Source organism: Chelmon rostratus, chromosome 12, assembly GCF_017976325.1.
Source record: "Chelmon rostratus isolate fCheRos1 chromosome 12, fCheRos1.pri, whole genome shotgun sequence".
Lineage (NCBI taxonomy): Eukaryota > Metazoa > Chordata > Actinopteri > Chaetodontiformes > Chaetodontidae > Chelmon > Chelmon rostratus.
The window spans coordinates 3279513-3302621 of NC_055669.1; the positions used below are offsets into that span (position 1 = coordinate 3279513).

The 23109-nt window shown below is 44.5% G+C and overlaps 1 protein-coding gene across 1 annotated transcript in view; it reads right to left on the reverse strand.

Moving 5' to 3' along the window:
- Positions 1-7077: 7077 nt before the first annotated feature.
- Positions 7078-23109, reverse strand: part of chd7 (chromodomain helicase DNA binding protein 7) — a 79310-nt gene continuing 63278 nt past the window's right edge. The window contains exons 26-41 of the mRNA XM_041948409.1: positions 22952-23041; positions 19677-19780; positions 17654-17783; positions 16962-17077; positions 15906-16323; positions 15490-15698; positions 14289-15311; positions 13722-13888; positions 13249-13503; positions 12787-12957; positions 11842-12075; positions 11499-11714; positions 11185-11325; positions 10924-11028; positions 10554-10734; positions 7078-10336 (exon numbers count right to left, since the gene is read on the reverse strand). Of these exons, the coding sequence (XP_041804343.1) occupies positions 9306-10336; positions 10554-10734; positions 10924-11028; positions 11185-11325; positions 11499-11714; positions 11842-12075; positions 12787-12957; positions 13249-13503; positions 13722-13888; positions 14289-15311; positions 15490-15698; positions 15906-16323; positions 16962-17077; positions 17654-17783; positions 19677-19780; positions 22952-23041 (4591 nt within the window). The 3' untranslated portion in view covers positions 7078-9305. The remainder of the gene's footprint in view (positions 10337-10553; positions 10735-10923; positions 11029-11184; positions 11326-11498; positions 11715-11841; positions 12076-12786; positions 12958-13248; positions 13504-13721; positions 13889-14288; positions 15312-15489; positions 15699-15905; positions 16324-16961; positions 17078-17653; positions 17784-19676; positions 19781-22951; positions 23042-23109) is intronic.

The window sequence follows — 23109 nt, forward strand, 5'->3', positions numbered from 1 at the left end:
TTTATCCCACATCCCATATCCCTACTCTCACTCTACAGTCAGACCCAAAACTCCAACACACACAACATTTTTCAAAATTTTACTATTTTCATAGTAAAAATATAGGCACCCATCACTGTCTTGCCTTCTGTATTCCTGTGTCTCTACAATCAAGCTGCTGAGTGATCTGTCATGACAGGAACTACGGTCAAACCACAATAATCCAGTCACCCTAAACCAGAGCGGACTGGATCCAACTTAAAACCTGGAGTGAAATTTTCCTTTTTTTCCTTTCCTTTTTTTTAGTCATTTGAGGTCAGCACAACAAGCTGCAAACACAACAATGACATATGAGAAATGTAGTCGTTGTGCATCTTTTTTGTCATTTTCATTTTCATTTTCCCTTCGTCATCATTTTGCATGTGTTTTTGGTGTCTTAGTGTGACTGGGGTATACTCAATATGCAAGAAAATGGAGCCAGAGACTGCTGCACCAAAAGTACAGATTTCATTCACAGTGCATAAAAGGCAGGAGTGGCAGCAAGTGAGGTTCAATAAGGGGCCTAAATGCAGACTAATGAGGGAAGGATGGAGTAAATCATACATTTAGTACACAAATCAACAATAAATGGCAAACAAAACAGCCAATGTGGGGTTAGGCTATATACTGTCAGGGAGGTGAGTGTAGACACAAAAAGAGCAAACCAATTCAAATCAAAACTGTTGATTAAGACTTAAAAGTTACCAGAAGAAGCAAAAGAACATTAATGTGCAAAAGGAAACATTACAAGAAACAGATGCAATGCAAAAATAAATAATAAACAAAGCCCCCCCTGTTCGAGGACATGTCTGTGACTGGAATCTACATTTCTGAAGAACCATGTTAATATTGTAACAAAAAGACTAAAAACCTATTTGAAAACATCTCTGTTGTGCTTGCTCAGACCTTGTTTCTTGGCTGATGTGCCAAAGCGATCGCTCCAGTCCCCCGCCACACATGAAGACTCTAACAAGCACCAAGGGCAGCCTGGTCTCAGCTGCTCTGTCAGGTGTGTCTCAGGTGAGTTTCACGCCCCTTTCCCTGGGTCCTAGTGCTACACTCCAGTTTCCTTCCACATCTGCAGTAATATCAGTTCTCTTTGTGGTCAGTTTGTGTCTCTCTGTAAGTGTCTGGCATCTCTTTACAGCACTTTGAGTCTCTTTGACAAACTAACACTATCAAGTAATGTTAGCCAGGAAGTGGTTGAATGCTCGCATTGTCTAACAATACCTAATAGGTTATCAAATATGTTGTTCTATCTTGAAATATGGCCTGATGACCCTCCACATGTTCACTGTTCGTTGTCTTTTCAGCTGCTGATCAATTGGTAAGCAGTGAAATGTGACGAACGGTCAGACTCCGTGTTTATATGCAGCCTGGAACACAGCAGAACGTTGTTTTTGACGTGCTCAATCCACAGAATACAACTGTAATTCTGAAGAACTGTAGCATGCAGGAATAGTTAGTCAGTCATTATGATTAATAATGTTTGCTTTATAACTTGATGACAGTAGCTAGGTGTGTTGATCAGTTGTCAAAGTATTGGGTAGTACAGGTAGAGGGACATACCGTGTAACCAATCAGAGAGCTGGAACAAGCAGCTAGTTGTGACGAACTGTAAGTGAGCGAGCAAGGTTGGTGGACAGCACTTTGTGTAATGCTCATGTCATAACGCTGTTGTGGAGTTAATAAAACTGCTTATTATGTGTACAAGGAGTTTATCTGACACTAGCCAGCACAGTGGTTTTCTAAGATGACACGGTGGAGGAGGTGAAAATGGTGACTTCTGACGTTGTGTTCTGTGGCCAGTGATTGGCTGGCTCGCTGTATCGGAGCTGCGAACAGAGACCACGTAATTGCAGGTCACGCATATCGTTGATTCTTGTGTAATTTTCAGAATGAAAGAATTAGGGGCAAGTGGTGCACACTTTCTTTCTTTAATTACCTTCTCCCAAAATGCAATGGGACATGATAATGATAATTGATGGTAAATAACCTACTATGATTACATTGATTTTCCAACATACTTGGTTGTCATCTGTGCAGTTTCTATATGCCAATATAGAAATTTAACCTGCTGATGTAATGTGTGGGTGCATAATTATATTGTTAAGTTAAGCAAACCTTTAAGTTTTCTTCAGGGTCGACCAGATTGATGCATTTAATCATTAAATCTGACAAAGTTTGTTTTTTTTTAATCCACATAATGTGATCACCGTTTTCCCCCTAGCCTGTGTGAATACCTGGAAAGCGGCGGACTGCCCCTTTAATGTGGATTTTTCCTGATTTGGAATCTGGATTTGAAGATCTGGATTATCATCAACATGACGTACAGTATGTTGGACAATACGGCTGGATAGTCACTAATCTGGGCAAATTCATTACAAGTTAGCTGGCAGAGCGCAGCCTGGCAAGACAGTGAGCAGTGATATAGATACAGACGGAGATGTGATGCCAGCAGAGCTGCCTCCGACTGAAGAGCCTTCAGAAACAAAGGCACACTTTGTCCCAATATATCCCTGTTCAACATGGAGCCATTGCCCAGTTGCTCTGCACATTAAGACAATTGATAAAACAGTATCAGCATCCCTGAAGATTATATTTAGTACACATTGACATGCAGTGGCTTTTGACTAAATGAAATCCCACTTGAACTTGAACTGTTTTAGTCTTTTGAAATCAATACAAAATATTCTGAGACTCAAATATTTTAAAAAAGGACATTTAAAATTCATATAGATGTATATTATATACTATATGTATATACTTGTATCACTGGACTGGATCTTGGAGGCTAATTTCTATGTTTTTCCAAAGGACCTCCAATACATGACCAGACATCTAGTGAATGCGAGTTTTTTTCTGAATTCTTGGAAGGAGAAATGAGGGTAGAAGACAAGGCTACATGCTGGGTCGCTGGTTCAGTGTGTGTGTGTGTGTGTGCGTGCGCGCATGTATGGGGCGGCTGGTGGATTTCACGTCCCACTTCCTCCAGCAAGGCGATTAGGCCAGACGTCTGTCACACACAAACACACACACACACACACACACACATACTCCACCTCTCTCCACTGTCTGCTCGAGTAAACACACCCTCGCGCACACACACTTTGTGTTTGTGTTGCCATTCATGTGAGGACAGTCTACTGACTTCCATTCAGCATGCGGCCAGTTGCTATTTAAAGGTGTAAGTGTGATCACCTCATTAGAATATGGAGAGACGTATGATGACAGACTGCACCATCATTCAGCTGACTGGCCTCTTCACTGTAGTTTACAGTGAATTGGTCACACATCAAAGATAATGTTGCTTTAATAGCAGGCTGCCACCAAGTGAAGCTCATCAGATCATGTTTTCAGCTGGGTCCAGTCCGCTCTGGTGTAGGATGACTGACGGAGTGAATGTCTCCTGGTAGATTTAGTTTTGTGCAGGGTTCATTTGAGAAAAACAGCACTGTATACGATAACTCATTAGCGTGAGAAAATACAAGCTCACTTGAAGGCATCGCAAGAAGCATAAACTAGCTATAAGCTACCTACGTCAGCCACTAGCAAGCTAACAAAACTGAAAACAAAACACAGTTACAAAACCAGACAACTATGATCTTGATCCCTTTCAGCGGTGTGCAGCAATCGTGTTTTTGTGGATAAAAACAAATACAGTCTGACCTCACCTTGTCAGCAGCGCTAGCTGCGAGGCTCCGGGAAGGCAGCGTCGGTCTGCTGGTCGGTCCAGACGGGATCTAAACTACTGGATGTGTTGGTGCAGTATTTGGTAAACACATTCATGGTTCCCAGAAGATGTATCCTAAGTTTGGCTGTCCCCTGACTTTTCCTCTAGCACAACCATCAGGACAAAGTCTTCATTTGTCCAGTATGGTTTATGACCAAATACCTTATATACTTTGTGTTTTACACTAATTAGTAAATGTTTGCATCATCGTCAACAATATACCTGCATGTTAGCATGGTCACTGTGAGCATGCTAGCATGCTGAAGCAAGCATTTAGCTCAAAGCACCACCACCATTCAGGTGAGAATAAAACGAAAGGGTGACCACATGGCCTGAGCCAACCAATGACAAAACAGAGGAGGCAGACATCTGATTGGCTCCTTTGCTTCCAGCACCAAAGCCAGAACATGCAGTGCTTCTGTTGTCAAACGGCGAGATGGATGGGTTTGTGATGACGCTGCGTTTTAGTTCTTCTATTTTTAACCTGCTGTTGTGACACTGTTTGAAGGAAGTGCTGCAAGTGAGTAAATGCATCAGTCTTTACGTCGTCTTTTTTTATTCTAAAACACAGTTCAGATGAAGAGAACTCACAGCTCTTACATGGACTGTCTGTCTAATAATTGCTTGTGACAGAGACAGAACACAGAACAGAAACATACTCATTTCTACATATGCACAGACATCCCACCATGCCTTGAAACACAGGAGTTCAGCTTTAAGCTGTTAGTTTCGAGGTACAAGAAAAGAACAGCCAAAATCTCTCACATATTGTCCTTTCCAGTCTCCCTCACACACACACACAAACACACACACACAGGGTCTGGCTGTCAGTTTGTGTTTTGTCAGCAGCTCCAGTGGGAGAGAGGCCTTGTCTGACGGCAGGCTGGAGTGGTGCACACTCACACACACACACTCACACACTGAGCCCGGCAATTTCCAGTTTTTTTTTTTTATTCCACCTCCAGTTGACCTTAAATGTTAGTTCAGCTCCTTTTCCTTGTGACCACACCATCCATATCTAACCGTGGTTTATTCACTTTGGTCAGTTCTCACTGCCCTGGTCCAGTTATACATAATGACCACCGAGGCCTCTAGGGGCCGCTAACAGGCCTTTAAGACTCCTGCAACATTCATGCAACATTTTTTACATCCATCTCGATCTGAACCCATGGGTAACAATACCACGTCTAAAATATGAGCATGAATGTTAAAATATGTCCTAGCTCTCCAGTGTATGCTGTCTAAAATAAACTCCATAAATGTAGTTTTATAGTCATAGTTATGAACGCTTTGTCTTAATCACAATGATGATTGGCTGATACGCATTGCCTTGATGTGTCCTTTTGATTGGATGCTGGGTGCAGATGCCAGTCCTGAAAGAGTGCGCTGTGAGCGCGAGTGTACTTCCTGCTGATGCCTGTTTCATTGCCTGCACTGTGGTGTGAGGTGAATGTTTTACTGCTCTAGTCTATCTGCAGTTGGTGGTGGTGCTGTTGAAGGTGCTCTATGCTGTATGCCTATGCTTGACTGGGTATCTGAGAGAGCACAATACTGTATTATATATATTTTACATCATCATTATATGGTGCAAATAAAATTGTGCTTTTTTATGTCTCCAATGACAAAATCCTACAGTTGCTCTTCACTTCCTACCTAGACTAATCTCTAGCTTTACATAAAATCTCAGAGTGTGAGACGAGAGCTGTTCAGTTGGTTACAATCTAACTGCTAGATGCCTCCACATCCTTCACACTGGACCTTAAAGTCCTGCATAGAAAGACGTGTTCTCAGCTCCAGAGCACTTTTTGTTTTAGATGGAGTGGTCTGGTAAACTCTCTGCTGTTCTTTGGCATTTGTACATGGTTCAACTGATTTTCTGGACTAAAACAAGGGATTTGAAAACACCATGGGCTCTGGGACATTACAATGGGCATTTTCCACCGTTTTATGACATTTTATAGACAAAACAAGAAATCAAGAAAATAGTATCAAGACAATTCTAACAGTATAGTATAATTAGTTTAAGTGATAATGGAAATCATCTTTAGTTGAAGCACTAATTTCCAGCAGGTGGAATATCCTTTAGAGTAAATCTGGAACTGTGAGCCACCCTGAGAAGGAATCAAACCCAGTCTGAGTTAGCTGTGGACTACGACTTGAGCTTATACTGTATTTGCTTACATTTTAGCAAACTGCCATTATTAAAAGTATACCGAATGAGCTATTAGCATTTCCTGTTTACCGTGAACTCATGGATATAGACAACGATCAGTGGACACCTTTAAAACCCATGATTCTCAGGCAAGTTGTGGAATTATAAGGAGCACATTTGCTTTAGAATTTCTAAGTGGATTTATGGGCATCAGAGAAAATACTCGTGGAGAGTACAGTGCACATCCAAAAATGTGCACCTGTCCCTTTCACCTGTCTGCCACAGGTCGCTGTGGAGGAGCACCTCACAGTGAAAACCTCTGCCAGGGAAGCAAAATGAGAAAGGCCTGAATGTATTATCTTATGGAAACACAGTAATAACATGGCTAAGCTTAAGCACTTCTGTGACCTTTTTTTAATGGCTTGAGAAAATAATTGTTGGTTCCCAGTGAAGTTTTTCAACCACTAGCAGCACAATGCAGCAGGGTTTTTAGGAGTGGGACCCTGTTCTGTGTTTTAACCTCACACACAAGCACAAGGTCAAAGTGATCAAGTCCAGCAGATGGTCTCGTGCTGTTACGCTGCTTGATAGTTTGTGGCTTTGCAAATGTTTTCTGAAGAGGGAAATGCATATCTGCTATATTCTTAAACATGTCAGTCCTCAGTGATGCATAGCATAACTCTCTTCAACTCCACAAAGCAACTTTGAGCTCGAGGTCCTCTTGGCAGCTTCCTCCAGTTTTAACCACATCTCAGTCTCCACCAGCTGAGTTTGCTCAGATGCTCTGGAGTGGTTTTGAGTTAACATTTTTTCCTGGTTCATTAATTAACGGTCTGGTTTTCCCTCCAGCTGCCTAATGAGAATCTAAAGTAATCAGTGCTGTAAGGTGGGAGGGTGGAACTGATCATACTCCCCAACTGTCTGTCTGCAACGTAACACCCTCCATGTTCAGGCTACACACACAAAACTCAGTCGATCAGGATAAAAACACCAGTGAGCAAGCAGCAAACGTTATCAGCCAGCTGCATTTTAGACGAGCTGCTTCTGCGAGCGCTGGAGTCTGACCTCATTCTGTGTTACACCAAGTGCCATCAGAAAGTGTTCCTCAGAGTACAGGTGGACAGAAGACAAACAAATAATGAAATTCAAGCTGAGGTTTGGTTTCCTAGGCGAATATCATGATTCACTTTTATTAAAAGCATCATAGCTACAATTCATCATACATGATGTCTCCAAAAAACAAAACGACAAACACCAAAAAAAAAAAAAAAAAAGAGGAAAAAAAAACATTTACATGGTATGTCTGTAAACTTCAAGGCTAGATAAGAATTTTGAGGTAATGCTCTTCAGCTTGCTGGCTAAAAGTAACAAAAAGTCCATTTTTTTCAAGAAAAGTAGCTAAGTAATAAAGGTACCTGATTATTTTAACTCTTTAACACCAGTGCATCAACAGGAACAGAGTGAGACAAAATTGATTGCAGTACTTATTTGTCATCATTTACAGTTTTAGTTTTGTTTTTCTATTCATACGACACTTGTGGTTATTCATATAGTGTGTGTGTGTGTGTGTGTGTGTGTTGGGAGAGTGATGTTGGAACATTCAAAAGCTGCCTTGGTTATTGCTGTCTCAGCATTAGAGAGCAGAACGAGGGGTCTTTGATGGGGAGGGTGTCTTCCAGGGAGCCAGAACCGTTCTCTCCCCCTCCGTCCCAGTTCTCTCTCTTTGCATCTGCTGGGCTGGCTGTGATAGCAAATGTTAATAAGACCTGGCCACAGTGTGTGTTTGAATGTACTTTCAAATATTTGAACCACTTGCGGCGCTTGATTATTCTCAGACACTTGAACTGGCTTCAGAAATGGAAACAAATCAAGCACCACTCGCACTTTAAGCATTCAAAACCTTACTCAGCGACCAGAGTTGAACATCATATAGAAACTTGTGAATTTCCAACTCTGTTGAAAATGTGTTATCAGTCCTGTTCTGGCCAGGCCTGGTGTCAGTGTGTGTGACTAGAGAAACAGTCTTTAAAGAGAAGGTCACTGGGGAGCAGCACTTGGTCTGAAACTACCGGGATATGAAGGAAAACGAGGAAAAAAAGGATTTTAATGTTGCAGCGACCTGGGAAAAGAAAAAAAAAACAACAACAACCATCTAATGTGCCCCCTTTAAAGAATAAACCTGAAAAAACACATCCCTGTGTGGACCACCGCTCCAAACCCATTCACAGAAACCTCCTAATGGGGACAGCTGGTTTTAGCAGCGTGAAGCGGACCAATCAGAAAGCCTGATTGGCGGCAGACCCAGCCCGCCTGCCACCCCTGCACCAAAACCAGCCGCCTCCAAAAGAGAGAGAGAGAGACAGGATTCAGATGTGGCAGTGGAAAGATTCAAGACTGGTATTCAGACAGTGTGGGACTGGGTTTAACAGTATTGGTTCAGTGTGCACGCACACGCACAAGCACACACACACACTCAAAGGAAAACAAGTCCTCCCAGAAACAGTCACATAACAGAGAGGGTTAAGGGGGTTAGTGTGCGTGTAGTGGTGGACTTCAGAAACTGAATGTCTGAGTGTGCATGTGTGTGCAGCTAATGATCAAGTATGTGTTGGGATATTTGTGTGTTGTGGTAGTCAGTGTGTGAGACTGAGTTTCAGGCCAGTCTGGTTTCATTTTCCTCCTCAGAGTCTACCTGGTCTGATATGTGAGAACTAAAAAAATCTGCTCTGGAACAGAACAGCTCAATCAACCTAATACCCACAATTCCTTCTGCAGCAGCTTTGTCAGACAGACAGCCAGGTTAGCTGTAATGCTGTTTTTTTTTTTGAGAACTGATGTTAGAAAAAGCGCCAGCTAGCGGGCGTTTCTCCTCTTTCTTGATGAGATGCTGCCAATAACCAACAACTACAAAACAGTCCAGACGAAGGAGGAAGCAAAAATAAAAAATAAAGATCTGAGAGCTGAAAGCAGCAGTAATAATAATAATAATAATAATAATAGTACTAGTGGAACCTCGTGAAGTCCTATTTGAGGGATTGTGGGAGAGAAGTGTGCACTGTGAACCGTGCACACAGGCCAACCAGAGAGAGACAAACAGTCTTTGAAGAGGAGCCGAGCTCAGAGCGAGCGGCTGTGAGGATATTCCCTGACTACACTATCTATCAGAGAGATTTCACTTGACACACACCCCGTCCTCTCTGACGCATAGTAAATATACCTGGCCAAAAAAAAATAAACAAAGAGTGAGAGAGAAATCATCAACAACAATGGAAAGAAAAAAAAAAACAGGATTCATAATAGTTTGGATATTTCTGGTGGAGGCGTGTAAACGTGGTGAGGGGGAGAAAAAGGGGAGGTCAGAGGTGAGGAAATGTCCAAGGCCAGTCAGTTCTGTGTTTTATTTCAGTCACTCTTGTCCTTCTGTGGAGAGCCCGCTGCCTCCTGCTCTCCTCCCATCCCTCCATCCTCCAGGGCTGAATCCTCACCTCTCGTCTCCTCCTCCACGCACCCCTCCTTTTCCTCAGCCAAGTCACTCTCTCCTCCCTCCTCCTCATCATCCTCCTCCTCCTCCTCCTCCCCTGTAGCTTTCAGCCCCCCCTTCTTCTCCTCCTTGTCTCTAGGGGGGTTTGCGGTCACGACATTTCCCCCCAGGGCTCCGGCCATGGCGCTCTGCAGCTCGGCCAAGGTGGAGGCAGTGGGGAAGCCGGGCAGGCTGAGCCCCCCGAGGCCTGGAGGTAGGAACATGGAGGGGTAGAGGAGGCCAGGGGCCATGGTGGAGAGGAGGAAGGGGTTGAATGCCAGAGAATTGGCAGACATGCCGGCTGCAGCCAACAGTGCTGCTGCATCGCCGTTGATGGATGCCTCCGCTGACGAATCAGCAGCTGGAATCTGAGGAGCTGCAGGGACATTGTTAGCTGATTTCTCCATTTTCTCTGCCCCTCCCTCACCCTCTTTCTCCTTCTTCTTCTTTGCCTTCTTCACGCCTCCCTCATTTCCCTCAGCCTCCTCCTCCTCCTCATCTCCCACCTCATCGCAATCTTCTCCATCTTCTTTTTCCTCTGCCTCTCTCTTCCTCTTGGTCGTCACCACATCATTGCTCTCTCCCTCCATCGTTCCGTTGGTGTTCCCTGATGCGGCAGTGACGGTTGAGTTGGATGCTGCGGCGGCGGCCGTCGCCAGGCTACTGCCAAACAGCCCGCCTAGACTGAACATGTTGGGGAGGGTGGTGGCCATGTTGGGCAGGCCTCCCATTCCGGGCAGCATGAGGGGCAGCATGGAGGCGGCGGCGGCGGCACTGGCAGCTGCCTGCTTTGGGTCGGTGGGTGGAGGGAAGGCCATCAGACCAGCAGCCAACTGGAGAGACTGGAGGCTCTGGAGGGATGACAGGTCCATCCCTCCGAACAGACTGTTCAACAGCAGAGGGTTGATGCCTCCTGCACCCACACCCACCCACACCCACACACACACACACACACACACACACAGACAGGGTTAAAATGAAGCTACATGCAGTGTAAACATACTCGCTATCTGCTATGAAGTTAAATGGCTCCCATCTCCTCAGAACATGTCGAGGGGTTATTAAAATAATGTGGTGAAAATCAAGTAAACACATGTGTGCTAACTGGTTGCTTTAGCCGTGGTTTATACCTGCAGATGAGGCAGCAGAGGCCAGTGATGCCTGGGCAGCCTGAGCTGCTGCCGCTGCCTGGGCGGCGGCGGCTGCCTTGGCAATCTCAGATTTGGGTCGTCGTCCCCGACGACGGACGCCCTCCTCCCTGACAACAGGGCCGGTGAGAAGGCGGTCAAACATGGCTTCGGGAAGGAAACCCTGTGTGGAAGAGGATTTTAGTTTAGAAAACAAGTTCAACTCGCAAAAGAATGCCAAGATGGAAATCAGTGAAAGTTGGGCCCAGAGGGGCCACAAGGAAACAATAATGCAACCACCAATTTTTTTTAGCAGTGAAATTAATATGACACAAAGATGAATCTGTTTGTAGGTTTTGTTTTGGTCACTAACCGACTGTTTGACGATGTCTGTCCAATCAGGGGCAATAGAAAACTCTGGATTCTCCAGTAACCATCTGGGAAGCTCTTTCATTGGTGGAGCCATGGCACCACCCATCTGAGGAACAGGAAGATGAAATGAGTTTCTCTTGGAAAATTGATTCATGTAGAGAGACAGAGTTTCAACATGTACAGAGTAACCTTGACAAGCGTGTGCTACACTTTGTACTACGTTGCTGTTTCGAATGGAGAATCCTGATGTATGACAGCTCACCTTGCGTCCATTGCGTCTGTTGACCACAGGCACTCTCTCTTCTCCAGTCAGGGTGTTGATGTCGATCTTGTTGGGGTTTCGACAGCGATGGCGCTTCTGCTTGGGCTTAGAAAACTGAGACAGCAGTAACTCCTCGCTCTTCTGTAGGAGCGAAGACAAAAACAGAAAGGTAGGTGTGAATAACTCGCGGCTTAGAGAAAAGACTACTGAACAAGAAGAAAGCAAGATTAAACTGGAGAAAACCTGCAGTATAAACTTCATCCATCTTAAGATTAAGAGGAAAACTGAATGAAGAAAAACAAAGGCTGACGTACTGGTGTGAATCCAGCCATGTCCATGGTGTATTTTGGGTGCTGCCTCAGCCACTCTCCCAGCTCTTTGTTGGAAACTGCTGTCTCTTCCTGCTCCAGACTGCCAGAAGCGAGAGATCTGGCACTGGGGCTCTGCTCGGGGACAGTGAGGGGTCTGTGGGCAGTGCCAGCACCCTGACCACCCTCCACACCTGAAGCCTTTGTCTCCTCAGCATCATCCTGAATGTCCAGGAGGGACACAGAATGGGGAGAAGGAAAAACACATTGAATGAAGATACTTGTATTTTAAGTGTTGGTGCAATGCTGACAACTTTACTGCCCATTAAAACGCACAAACACTCCATACCCCTCCTGCTCTCTTGTTGCCCATGAACAGCAGCTCCAGGCCCTCCACATTTTTCCTGCGGCCCCGCCTCCTCCTCATGATAGGCAAGTCAGCCTCCAAGGAACCGTTGGCTCTGTGTCCGGAGGGTGGGGCTTGCTGCAGCAACTCCATCTGTGCTTTCAGGGAGGTGCTTGTCACCAGGGCACTGGGGAAGCCGGCCAATGAGGGAGAGGCCTTGTGGTGATGATGCATACCCTAAACAACAAACCAGATCAGTTTTATCTGATAAACACAACTTTGAATGTAAAAATTACCATCATGTATTTGGCTAAAACAGAGGAAGGTGAAGGATGGTGAGGCACCTGCTGCAATGCCACCACAACTGCCAGATGCAAGCAGTGGGTTTCTATTGTATAGTTGCAGTTTTTAAGATGCAGAGAATTGTGTAATGGTATTGTAACTGAGCATCCTGGGTTCATAGAACTGTGTTAACTTAACACACCATACAAAATAAAACCCCTTTTGTCTTTATCTCTCAGTTGTCCCTCCTGGCTCAAGATAAACACATAACAAAAAAAGGGGGATTTATTCATCTCGCATCGTGCCTAACTTCAGTGGATCACAACTTATCAGATTTAGAATTAAGAGCAGGTGCTGTTCAAGATGAGACCAAACTTTTCTTTGGATGTTAGTTTTGGAGCCAGGATAAAGGCCAAATTATAGCCCTCGACAGACGAGGTCAGTCTTGTTTTAGTCAACAGCTGGAAATGCCTTTTGCTGTGTTATTATATCGTAAAACTGTGATTACAGCAGTCTTAAGTGGTATAAAACAGAGCAGTCAATAAAATTGTAAAAAAAAAAAGTCTTTGAGCATACAGTTATACATGGGAGATGATAGACAGACTGACAGACACCACTGAAGCATACTAACGGATTGAGTGTGACTGTGTGAGCTTATGTGAATACCTTGGTGAGGTCTATAGCCTGGCTCTGGGACTCTGCAGCAGCATGGCTCTCTCTGAGCTGAGCCACCATCTCCATCAGGTTACGTCTCTTGGCTGCCCTCTCCGCCTCAATCTCAATCTTCCTCCTCCTCCGCCTCCTCTGTCGAGGCACTGTCAGGCTCAGAGCATCCTCCTGCAACATTAGGTCATCGGTTACACCTGTGTCTAACTAACAACAGCATCGTAACGGCGAGCTTGACATCAGCAGTGTCTTTATTTACAAAGACAGAATGCAAACAGTCTAATTGTAGAAGCAAAATTGCCATATTCCTATTAATGCTTAAAGTATCTGGGTCTTAAAACTAGTTCTTTGTTTTGGATAACTCAGGTAAAATAAAGTTTCTGAAAAGATTTAAAAAAATATTATGTTCATATCAAAAAATGCATTAGGCTTTTCTCTGTGTTTATGTGGACAAACACTCACATGAACCTGTGGGGATAGTGTTTTATCATCACTCCCACTGTAAGGTGTATGTATGCCAGCCATCGTCAGCTCAGCCAGGCTCCGCCTCTGCAGCGGGCTCTCAGTCGCCGTGGCTACGGCCGCTGCGGTTACTGTGGAGCCATGCCCTGGCAACAGGTTGCTGGGGAAGTCGAAGATGTGGCGTCTGTTGACAGGCCACTTGCCCTTAAGGATGGCCTCGCAGATGTTATCCATCCTGTTGATCATCACTCGATCCTGAGGGGTGGAGAGAGGTGATGGAGTATTCTAGAAAGTACTTTATTTAAACCTTACAGGCTTACATTAGAGACATGGCCATAATTCCTATTTTCCCTGTTTTTATAATATATTAGTATATTTGAATTATTACCAAGAACCACCCACCTTGATTAAAGATAAAGATTTATTAGCGACTGGTGTATATTTGTCCATGTTGGCTACTATTTGAGACTAACCTTCGGCCAGAATGAGAAGCTATAGGCGCGGTCTTGTAAGGCCTGCAGTGCAGAAGTTTCTGGCAGGTCGTCGGGGCAGAACCCATCTCTGGTTTCGTTCTGGGCTGATGTGCTCACAGACGCGATACTCTCCTCATCAAAGTTCTTCTGCTCTGACGCAGCACTCGCTGTGTGGAGAGAGGGAAAGTCATGTTGCCACTCTTCATTTAAAAGGGTTTCCAAGTCATTATCAAGGGATCAAAACTCATTTTATCCTCTCGCCCCTGAAACTTAGACTCATTAAAACACTGAGTCATGAGGGAAACACCAGAAATAAGCCTCTGACAGAGTGCAGCCTCAGCACTGACGACAACTGACAACCAGGACAAATAAACTGGTCAACAAAAGTCATTACAATAAATAAGAGTACAGTTACAGTAGACATTTGAGACATCTATGTTGGGTAGAAACTCTATTTAGGACTTAATGTCATCATCTTTCAGGTAAACCAAATCTAAAGTTTAAAAACAGTCCCCACTGTGATCAATGACTCCCCCCCAAGCCAATGTCAGAGGAAGAAACCATTACCCTCAGCCTGAGAGGATTTCTCTGATTTGTCGTCTTCATCCAGCCTCTCTTCGTCTTCCTCCTCTGGGCTTTTCTCTGTGTCGGCTGACTTTGGAGATTTAGGAGACTCAGGGTTCTCTCTCTCCTCTCCATCTTCCTCCTCAGCAGCCTTGTGGCCTGGCTGGGCTTTAGGGGAGGAGTCAGGATGTTCTTCGAGCTCAGTCTTCATCTCCTTCTGGTCCCAGACAGGGTCAACAGAAGTCGAGCTCTTCTTCTCTTCTGATAGATCTTTGTCTTGGTCATCTGCTGGCTTGGAAGTCTTTTCTCCTTCTCCATGATCCTCCTCTTTTTGCTCTTCCTGCTCCTCTTTTTCTACTTTTGGCTGTGCCTCCTCCTCTTTCTTCACGTCTTTCTTCGGTGAAGCAGTGGTTTCAGTTTTCCCTTCTCTGACCTCTCCCTCATTTTCCTTCTGTTCATCAGGAGTTTCAGTCTTGGTACATGGAATGTCATTGGCATCTCCCCCCTCTGTTTCCATTTTCACCTCCACTTCTGCTTTCCCTTCCTCGGTCTTCACCTCCTTCCCTTCTCCCTCCTCCTCTTTTGCTGCATTAACAGCAATTTTGGCAGCAGCTGCGGCGCTTGCCAGCTCTGTGGGTGTGAGTAGGGGTGCAGGGGTGCTTTCTGCTGCTCCCACCGCAGTTTTGGGAATGTCTCCCTGGGCTCCAACGTAGACGCCAGCCCCTCGCTGGCTGGTAAAGCGCTGGTGGGCCTCAAGAAAGGCCAAGGTCGGGTCATTTAAGATGTGATAATCTGTCCGGCTTACGCCATGCTTAGAGGCCCCCAGAAGAAGGTCCCGGTCATGGCGGCCGCACTCCCACCACTCCGGGAGGTCTGGAGATGGTTGGCAGAGCTTGAGGCGCTCAGACAGCAGCGGATGCGGGAGGACCTGCTCTCGGATGCGGCGGAGCAACTCGATGCGGTACAGAGTGCGAGAAGCACGCTCCTCTGTGATGGGGTCGATGATCAGGGTTGGGTCTGGGAGTTCTGATGAGGTAAAAGACAGAGACAGTCCTCCATAAGCAAATCACAACATGTGAGACAGTTTTTCTCCTTTTATTTAACCTCAAAGTTGTTATTTTAGTGACTGAACAGCTGTACAATACATATAGATGTAAAGCCATCTTTCTGCCTCCCAGTGACCTCAATCAATGTTTCCTCTTACCTGTTTCAGTCTTGACCTGCATTCTGCAGACCCGTTTACACATGGCAATGAATGAGTAGTAATATTTCTCCAAGCTCTCATCCGTTTTCTTGTCCAGCCGAGCAAAGGCCCTGAACTGTGTCCAATCAAATTTCTGACGCTGGGTATCAAAAACAACTCCAAAAGTGGACACCACACGGTAGAAATCAGCCTCTTCACGACGAGTCCATCTGACAGAAAAAAACAAAAAACAGAAGTGTGAGAACAAGTTCAACTACCAAAAGTAGCGTGATAGCTGATCACATGTCATGTCATGATGATCTCTGGCATATGTGAAGGCTGTCTGTATGGTGGAATATACTGGAGGGTTATTCCATTATTACATTTTCTCATGTATCTGTACACAAGTGTTCAATAAACATTAAATACAACACTACCTTTGTCTTCTCTCTTTGTAGTACATAGCTCCATCAGCCATCAGGGAGCTGGAGGTCATCACTGACGCCTCTGGCATGAACTGACCACCTTTGGTAAAGTAAGCGTTTCCTTTAGTCAGATAAGGGCTTCCTTCTGCCATGAACACCCCTGCTCCATCTTGGATGTAAGTTGCCCCTCCACCTGTATCGGTAACCATGGCGATGGAAGGCAGGAACTCCCTGCGTCTTCGTCTGCGACCATCAGGCCGGTTGAGGGCCTCCTGGCGGAGCTGCTCTCTGCGGTTGGAGCGTTGGTAGGCTGTGATGAGGCGCCGGAGACGGGCAGTCAGAGCTGAGGCTGCTGGCCAATACAGACGCTCATTGGAGCCTGAAGCTCCGCCCACAGCAGGCACACTTTGACCATTTTCACCTGATTTAGCTACAATGGAGGAGAGAACAGAGGGAATGAGGGATGAAGAAGAGAAAGATGCGCTGTCATTCACCACTTGTTCTTTATTTTTGGAGTAAAGGCTTGAAGTGAATGTCAAGCCTGTAGTATTTTCATAAGGGTCACAACTGCACAGCGTGTTGTTAACCAACAGTGCGGTTACTGCAGGAACTACTTGAAGGCATACAGGAACAGCTGTCAGTGTCATCTTATTATGAGTTTACACTTTGCACCTTGTTTTTTGGGCCTTGAGATTTTTCAGATTTCTTTAACAGGCAAGTGGACTGACAGTCCAGTCCAGACCAAGTTGTAGCAAAAATCAGTGATCACGTGACATTTCAACAGTCAGAGAAAGCTTGCTCAGTTTTGCTGTTTCAATAAACTTGTCATTTTTGTGCTAAAGGATTTCAATCTACTGGAGAGATTTTGCAGGGTTGTATAAGGTTGTTGTTGTGGATGGTGTTTAAAGATGACTGCATGTTTTATTTCCTGAAACGCCTTCTCACCTTCTCCCCACTAAAAGTTCATTTTCCCAAAAAACTGTGTTCTGTTAAACGACTTTTAAATTATTCTTTTTTTAGAACACCTCTCACCCTCTCCCTCTGTGTCTGGATGAATTCAAAGTTTACCTTCAGCTTCACCTTCCACAGTGTCATCTTTGTCATCCAGTGGGGAGTTGGTGAAGTCATCCATGTCATCTTTGAAAGGCATCCGCAGTGGTTTGTACTCTGGATCCTCATCCTCACTGTAAAGGTTGGAGGGAAAGGCAAGGATTTCAAGATTTTCATTTCATGGAGGCACAGACTGTTGAAGTTTCATTATATGAAGCACGAACAACACAGCAAGAAAAGAAAGAGAAGATTAATAGAAGATGAAATGGCAAGAAATTAGGAGACAAAACAAAATAAGGAAACGTCTATTCCATCATGTTTTTTTTGGTGAAATCCAATACATTAGGATAATTCAGAGTAAGGTAAGACATTGATAAACTACATTTAAGTTGGCAGCAGTATAAACAATGAAGTACATCAGAAACAAATATGTGGCCTGCACCTGCTTTCATTCACATCTTTTGGAGAAACTGGACAATTCATGGCATTTGCCTTTTTGCATTAAAGAAAAACCATTTATTTTTAACTGCAAACATTCTGAGTACATTCTGAAGTGCTGAGACTGGAAAATGAAAGAAGAAGAGACTGGAAAAGGTATTAAAATGAGACAAATCACAGAGGGATGAAGAGTAAAAACCAAGCAAAATAATACTAAAGGGAAGGGGGGAGCTAAGAAGCTGCTTCTTGGTGAGTCAAGCCTGCTCTCTTACCCCTCGGCGCCATCTGCCATCATGTCGGAGCCCCTCTGCTCAGCGGCGATAGCCTTGGCGTCCGGCATGCCCACCCTCTCCAAGAAACTCAGGGCGGGGTCAGCTCGCATCGAGTTGTACTTCTCATAGCCTGAAGAGGAAGACAAAAACAGATGAGAAATATGGAAGCCTGGAATGTCTGGAGGTGTACAGGCTATAAAGTGGACTTCAATCAGTAGCCAATCAGCAATGGGACAATGTAGCTTCAAAAACAGCTATTGGTCAACACACACCGTTAAAGGCAACTACTAGAAGGAAGGGTGAAAAAAAGTTTTGCTTGGAGCTCACTTCTAGACAGACATGATGCCACACACGCATTTTAACGCATACACACACACACACGCATGCACAGACACACACAACATCCAATATTAAATGAAGGAGTAGACAAAAACAGCAGCAGAAGGGCAGACCCCAGGAGCCAGCTGCTGACAAGACAGACAGCCTGTGTGTGTGTGTGTGTATGTACACTCGCCTCCGTCCTGTATGTGTGTGTGTGCTTATCCAAGTGAGCCTGCAGGTGCTCATTTGTGTCAGAGAGAGAGAGAGCGAGAGAGAGACACAGAGAGAGAGAGAGAGAGAGAAAGAGAGAGAAAGAGAGAGAGAGAGAGAGAGAGAGAGAGAAAGGAGCAAAAAGTGTGTGTGTCATGGCGTCTGTGAAAGTGAGCTAGTAGGTATGAGAAATTGTGTGTGTGTTTGTCCGTTAGGGGCATTCAGGCAGAACAGATTAGAATGTGCAGATCCTACTGAGACACATCGGGAAGGAGAGATGAGAGATTGGGGAGGGGAAAAAATGCAAGGAATGAGAGGAAAATGCATAAGAGCGGGAAGAAGGAGGGGAAAAAAGAAAAGGAAGAGAGGCAAGAGGCAGAGAGGAGTGGAGGAGAGAAGGAAGAAGGAGAAGAGCAGGATATGACAACAGAACCACATCACCTCTTCTTCATCCTTTCACTCATCCCTCCTTCCTTATTTCTCTCCATCACATTTCAATTAGCAAAGATGTGATGCATTGTTCCTAAATGTCTCTCTGTCACACACACCGCATCACACACAGGTCTGCGCCTGCAGCCAAACGTTAATCATCAGGGCCTTTATAGGCCATCACTTTTTGGTGTATGTGTCACGCACTGTCTTCTGTGCCTGTGTGTGTGTGTTCATACAAAGCCCCCCCCAAAGGGCCTCCATGGTGAATGAGGATTATGATTAACTATGGGTGAGCCCTTTTGTATTCCTCTGTGTGTGTGTGTGTGTGTGTGTGTGTGTGTGTGTCTGTTCTAATTGAATCATAGAGGGTGGCAATGATGGAAAAATTATGACAATTATGCCAAATTGCTATGAATGAGGGTCTCCATCCGCAGCACACACACACACACACACTCACAACACTCGGCCTCATGGGCCTGTCAGTGGGAGTCACATTCAGTCGCCTACTCAGCACTCAAAGATGGCTCACTTAGAGATTAGCACAACTATTCCAAACAATGATCCAAATAACCAGGTTAACAGCTAACACAGAGAAAATATTTTGTTATTTCAACTTTACTGTGATTAGCTTTGTTTACAATATTAACACCTGTAACGCACTGCAAAGCAGACGCACACGTAGCTAGTAGTGAAACCAGCCATCAATCACACTCCCGATAGCACACTGAGCCTGCCAGCTGCGTACCGCTATTGCCATAGCAACACCAATCAACCAGTGGCAGCAGAAGTGGGTGGGATGTGTTTGTGTGTGTGCACCCTCACCCAGTTTGAATGTGATGTGGGTGACTGCTTGCATGATCCTTACTGGGTTGGAGGCTACTGGGGCGTCTGCGTGTGTATCTGAAGGTGCTGACATGTTAGCAGTGTTTGTGTGTGTGTGTGTGTGCCTGTTCGTGCGTGAGTGTTATGTTCATTTTGTATTCACTGTGTTGAGGCTGCCATGTTGGAAGATAGGGATCTATACAAGGAGTATGTGTGGATGCTGCTGTGTGTTTCTCACCGTGTTTGAAGACACCAATGAGCAGGGCTTTGTCGGCCTCACTGTCCCACCAGTCAGCTGGGACCTCGGCATGGAACGGCTGGGGAATCCAGATATCCAGCTCACTGTGGCAGAGATAAACATATCAAATCACTGATAATCAAACTAAATTGTTTGTGTGTGTTCAATTTGCTTCAGTTAGGCATCACTCTTGCATTTCAATTCAGAACAGAGAAAAGAGGAGATCAGATTATGAGCCATTTGCACTGTAATCGAATTGGAAAAAGCTGTCAGCTGCCAATGGGAGATTAAAAACAAATACGCAAAATATTTAAGGAGTATTAACGTACAAGCAGCATTTTAAGCTGTGTGTTGTATTCTACTTACAGTCTTGTCAGTTAACTTGTGCAACTGCACTTCCGATATCCTCAAAGTGTCTCCTTGTTATGAATAAATCTAAATATTTGCCCTTCCCTTTTTGACTGAGCTGCAAGTTACTGAAACTAGACGAAAATGGAAAATGATCTAAACAGGAAGTACTGCTTGTTGCCTTCTGTTTAGTTACCATGAAAATGTCAAGATGGAAATAACTCGGGACATTTGAGAAGTTGAAAACTGAAGGTGAAAAGGATACGACAGTGTAGTGTTTACAGTATGTGGACCGGGGCAAAAGCTTAAAAGTGGGTCCAAAACTGCATTAAAATAAATAATTCAGTTTTCCTCCCAAGTCACAGTCATAAATGCTCAGAACCATCAATATAAAAACGCTGTCTGCTTTGTTGCCTGTGCGCTTCACTGGAATATTCTTACAGTATTTTCTGATCAAGTTAGTATGGCTCCACGAGTGTTTGTGGGACCAGAAATTTGACTTAAAGTATGACGATGCCTCCCTAGCATCATATTCCTACACCCACCATTTCTACTATCACTATTTTCACCAAGAGTTTGTCAACACTTCCAACCCTTATTCAGCTTCTAATACTATTTAATTAGTCATTACGTAATGACACTGTACTAAACTAGAACAGTAAAAAAGGAAAATCTTAGTAGCCACCAATTTTACACATCAAAGTCTGTTTCCAGGTGCAGGGGAAGCAGTACTGCAAAGATGAAAGAAGTTGTGTAAAGCCTTTAGCGGCTCCAGAGGGAGCTGTGTCAAGTCTGATAAACTGCCTCAAGTAGACCTCTGTAGCCTTCATCTCAGCTTGAGCCACCACTAGCATAACTTAAACCTCCAACCAAATTGCATTGTGGGTAATGTAGGCATTTTTGAGAAGAGGAATGCGTGGAATAAAAGGGTAATTTATCTGGTTCAACTGCATAGATTGTGATCCTTTAAAAAACTGTCCATCATAAGACAACAACGTAGTAGGGAATGCAATGCTAAATCAGTAGAGTGCTCCTTTAAGTGCACCTACTTAGTGCACATCCTGATAAAATGACCAGAGTTCAACAAAAAACAGTTATCTGGTCAAGAACAGAACTATTTATGCGCGTAAATGACAAACTGAGAATGGTTTAAGGTTTTTGCACGATAAATCCTATGTTGTGCCACCGACCCCCCCCCCCCCCCCCCCCCCCCCGCCACCGACCCCCCCCATTATGGAAAGTAGAAAATGGTGTTTGCAGCTAGTTAAAGAGAGAAAGGGTGCAATACACAATGGAAGCAGAAAGACAGAGGGTGACAGGAGGAGAGAAGAAACCAGGGAAACGGTCCCTTATCTCTGCAAACAGCAGCATCCTCGGTCTTGGCAACACACATACACACACACACAAACACACACACACAAACACACACACATACGTGTGCGCGCCAAGACTGGCATGCTAAATCCCCCTGGCATATGTTGGCACGATGGCACCCCGTATGCTCACGTCTGGCAGGCACTGACACACACAGACACACACAGAGACACACACACAGAGACACATTCAGACACACAGACACACACAGGGGTCTGTCACAGTAGCCATTGAGGGGGGAGGGAGACAGAGGGGAGGGAATGGGAGAGATCAACATGAAGTGCACGTGCTCCACATTATAAATGCATTCACATCTGGGTGAAAGGGTGATGAGAGGGGGATGGGACATGATGAGAGACTAAAAGGCACTGCAGAGAGGGAAGGAGAGATGGACAGATGGCAAGTATGGCGTGACAGAGGAAAGAAGGAGGAAGCAGTGAAGGAGTTGTCAGAATGAGCAAAAACACTCAAGGTGAGCAGTATAGTTAACCTTCAGTAAAACAACCCTGCATTGACTGTAAGGCCTTGTGCCAAATGATGATAATCAATAGCCTGTGGGGGGGTTGGAGGGGGGGCAAACTTAAATGGGTCAAAATTGCAATAACAAGCTAATTTTCCCCTGAAAAAATAACTGTGTTGAATGTTCTTCAGAATAGGAAGAACCATGCCAAAGAGGCCACTAGAACAGACAGAAATACACCCTAGTAATAATTAATCACATATTCATATAAATATCCATCTCTCAACTCACTTTCATGATTTATTCCATATAGAAAAGCCTCTCCATTGACTGTTATTACCTAGTTTCTTGTGCTTGAGAAAAAATCCTCTGGTGCAGAGGATATGCGATGTGTTTTTATGTATTTGGAATTAATATCCGGTTGCTGAACTTGTTGACACTTCAGGAGGTTTGGACAAGTTACAAATTCTCATCAGAAAATGATGCATGAACACAGGTTGTAAAGCCAGAGGCGCCATTCTGAGTTCGACATCACAAAAAAAAGAACATGGAGTTTGTTTTCTGTCTGTGCAGGCACATCTTTTTTTACATCAGTTATGTTAACAATAAAAAAATCTTCTACCCTACAGAGGTCTGTAGCACTGAATCAGTCCTCTCTAGGGTCGGAAGATGTGGTTAAAGCAATCTCCGGGGCTGAAAATTGAAGACAACACAGAACCCCAAATGCCAAAAACTGCAGTTCCTTGTATGGCCAATTGAGGTTCCTCCAAAAGCAAATCAATCTCCATAGACCCCCATACTGAAATGCCTCACTGTACAGCAGAATTAAACGTGTTTACAGCATGGTACAAAAAATGGTTTTAGTCTCTAAACCTAATTTTGTCATTCTTCACAAGTGTACAGGGGGTGAATTTTTAAATAATTTTTAAATTATGTTAATACTTAAAGCTTGATTTAGCCAGTGGAGTCAGGCAGAACCACTGTCACTGAGCTTCACAGTGGCTCTTCAGCCACGGAGACTACGCCTTTATTTTACACAGCCTATAGGTGAGAGAGACACTAATATGAAGACATGTAGAAATTGTTTACTAACCTTGAGTCAGCTCCTTCCAGGATGCGTTCAGCCTGGTCGCCTATGACTTCCTGTCGCAGATAATACAGCATCCTCACCCTCAGCAACACTCTGCAAAAACAAGGCAAAGTTAGTAAAATTGTCCTAAAAAGATGACGAGGGCTGCAATTAATGACTAC